General features: G+C 55.8%; 1 protein-coding gene across 1 annotated transcript in view; it reads right to left on the reverse strand.

Moving 5' to 3' along the window:
- The window catches only part of CACNA1A (calcium voltage-gated channel subunit alpha1 A), a gene marked incomplete at its 3' end in the record, with an annotated part of 209,672 nt that overhangs the window by 19,118 nt on the left and 188,812 nt on the right, over nucleotides 1–1,742 (reverse strand). Inside the window, 1 exon segment of the mRNA XM_023763966.1 lies at nucleotides 895–1,022. Coding sequence (XP_023619734.1) covers nucleotides 895–1,022 — 128 coding nt within the window.

The raw sequence follows: 1,742 nt of genomic DNA on the forward strand, positions 1-1,742 counted from the left end.
AAATCAAAACAGGAAGAGTTAGGAACCAGCTGACAATCCAGTCTCATTACCCGCGGCTCACCCAGCCTCACGGTCACAGAGGACTTGCGGGGCTGCAGGGATGGCAAGGATGGCTCCTCCCACCTTCCCTGTCAGGCCTCCCCTCCAGCACTCAGGCCCCACACTCAGCCTGAACTAGGATCTCCAGTCGGTGGCTAATGGGCTCTGAGCATCAGGTCGGTGCCTCTGAGTGTCCTGCGGTGCTTGGTGTTGAGCAGGCGCTCAGCACCCGTGCACAGGATGGAGCTCACCCCCCGAAACCATTGCCTGGCAGCCAGGGAGAGGCCCTCTGGTGCCCACGGAGATGGGAGAGCTCACTCCCTTTGTGACCGTGAAGATGCAAAGGCCCCTGCGGCTGTGTGTCCTCTCCCCTGGCTGTGTGACCACTTCTCCAGGGTCCTGTGATCCCAGCAGACGCTGGGTTCTGCCACTCTGACCTCGCAGCCAATCTCACGTGCCAAGGGAGCTAGGCCGGGTCCCACCCCCACACTCCCAGGAGAATTGAGGCTGAGAGGCCTCTGGCTTCCCCCCTGGGGCCTGGCAAACTTGTCCTCACCATCTGGAGGCCTCACAGTGAGGGGAGGAGAGACTCATAGGAGACCAGCTCCTCACGGCTGACTCCCTCCCTCATCTCCCAGAAAGCCTGGGGCTTGGGCAGGGGTGGTGCCCAAAGCTTTGAACCTGGGGTCTGTGAGGGTGCTAATTCTCATTTCCTTCCGCTAGACTCATTCCCCTGAGATTCCTGCTGGCTCCTCAGGGACTCAACGCCCCCAGAACTGGAGCCTGCCCTAACCTGTGCTCCAGTGCCTGAGAAAGGTGGGCAGTGTGGCTACAGGATTCGGGGTGACTCCTTACCACGCCGCGGGGTCGTACTCAGCCCAGACACGCACGTACTCATCCAGGTGGTGAGGACCCAGGATGGAGGAATCTCGCGTGAGGTACTCAAAGTTGTCCATGATGACAGCAACAAAGAGGTTCAGCATCTGTGGGAACCCCAGGGGCCAAGAGGAAGTGGGGGAGAGCGAGACCCATCCAAACACATTTATACAGAGGTCCAGAGGGAGGGAGATGAGATGGAGAAAGGGAGACAGACAGAGAAAGAGAAGGGGGGACGGGATAGGGAGGAAAGGCACATGCTCACACAAGGAGCCCAGACAGGGAGATGGAGAAATGGAGATGTGGGAGGGAGACAGGGGAAGATGGAGACAGGAAGTTGGAGAGAGAGGTGAGAGAGGCTGTGTGAAATGATGGCCAAAAGCAAGGGAACTGCCATCACCCTAAGCCCTCCCATACCTGGCCTCCAACAAGGCCAGAGTGAAGGCCCCACGTGGGCAAGAACCTTGTGTTCCCAGCCCCAGCACAAAGGAAGGACTCAGCAAATATGGGCGGGGGCAAAAGTACTTACAGTTGTGAATATATGAAACAGATTATTTGTGGGTTTTATTATTTATTAGTAATTATTTATTAGTGACTGTATGCTTTTCCATACAAACAACTGTACACCTACTTTTGTCCCACCCTGTGTTTCTAGGATGGATGGATGGATGGATGAGTTTTCCTGCCCTCATCTGCATCTGGTAGCTCCTTTTCAGGTGTTCTTCTGGGCCCTTAACACATGGGGAGCTTGCAACAGTTTTGTCCCAGGCCTTGCAAAAGTTGCTTCTTTAGTGGCAACTGGTACTCCCCTTTACACTTAAATGCTG

The sequence above is a fragment of the Myotis lucifugus genome, unplaced genomic scaffold, assembly GCF_000147115.1.
Source record: "Myotis lucifugus unplaced genomic scaffold, Myoluc2.0 scaffold_310, whole genome shotgun sequence".
Taxonomy (NCBI): Eukaryota; Metazoa; Chordata; class Mammalia; order Chiroptera; family Vespertilionidae; genus Myotis; species Myotis lucifugus.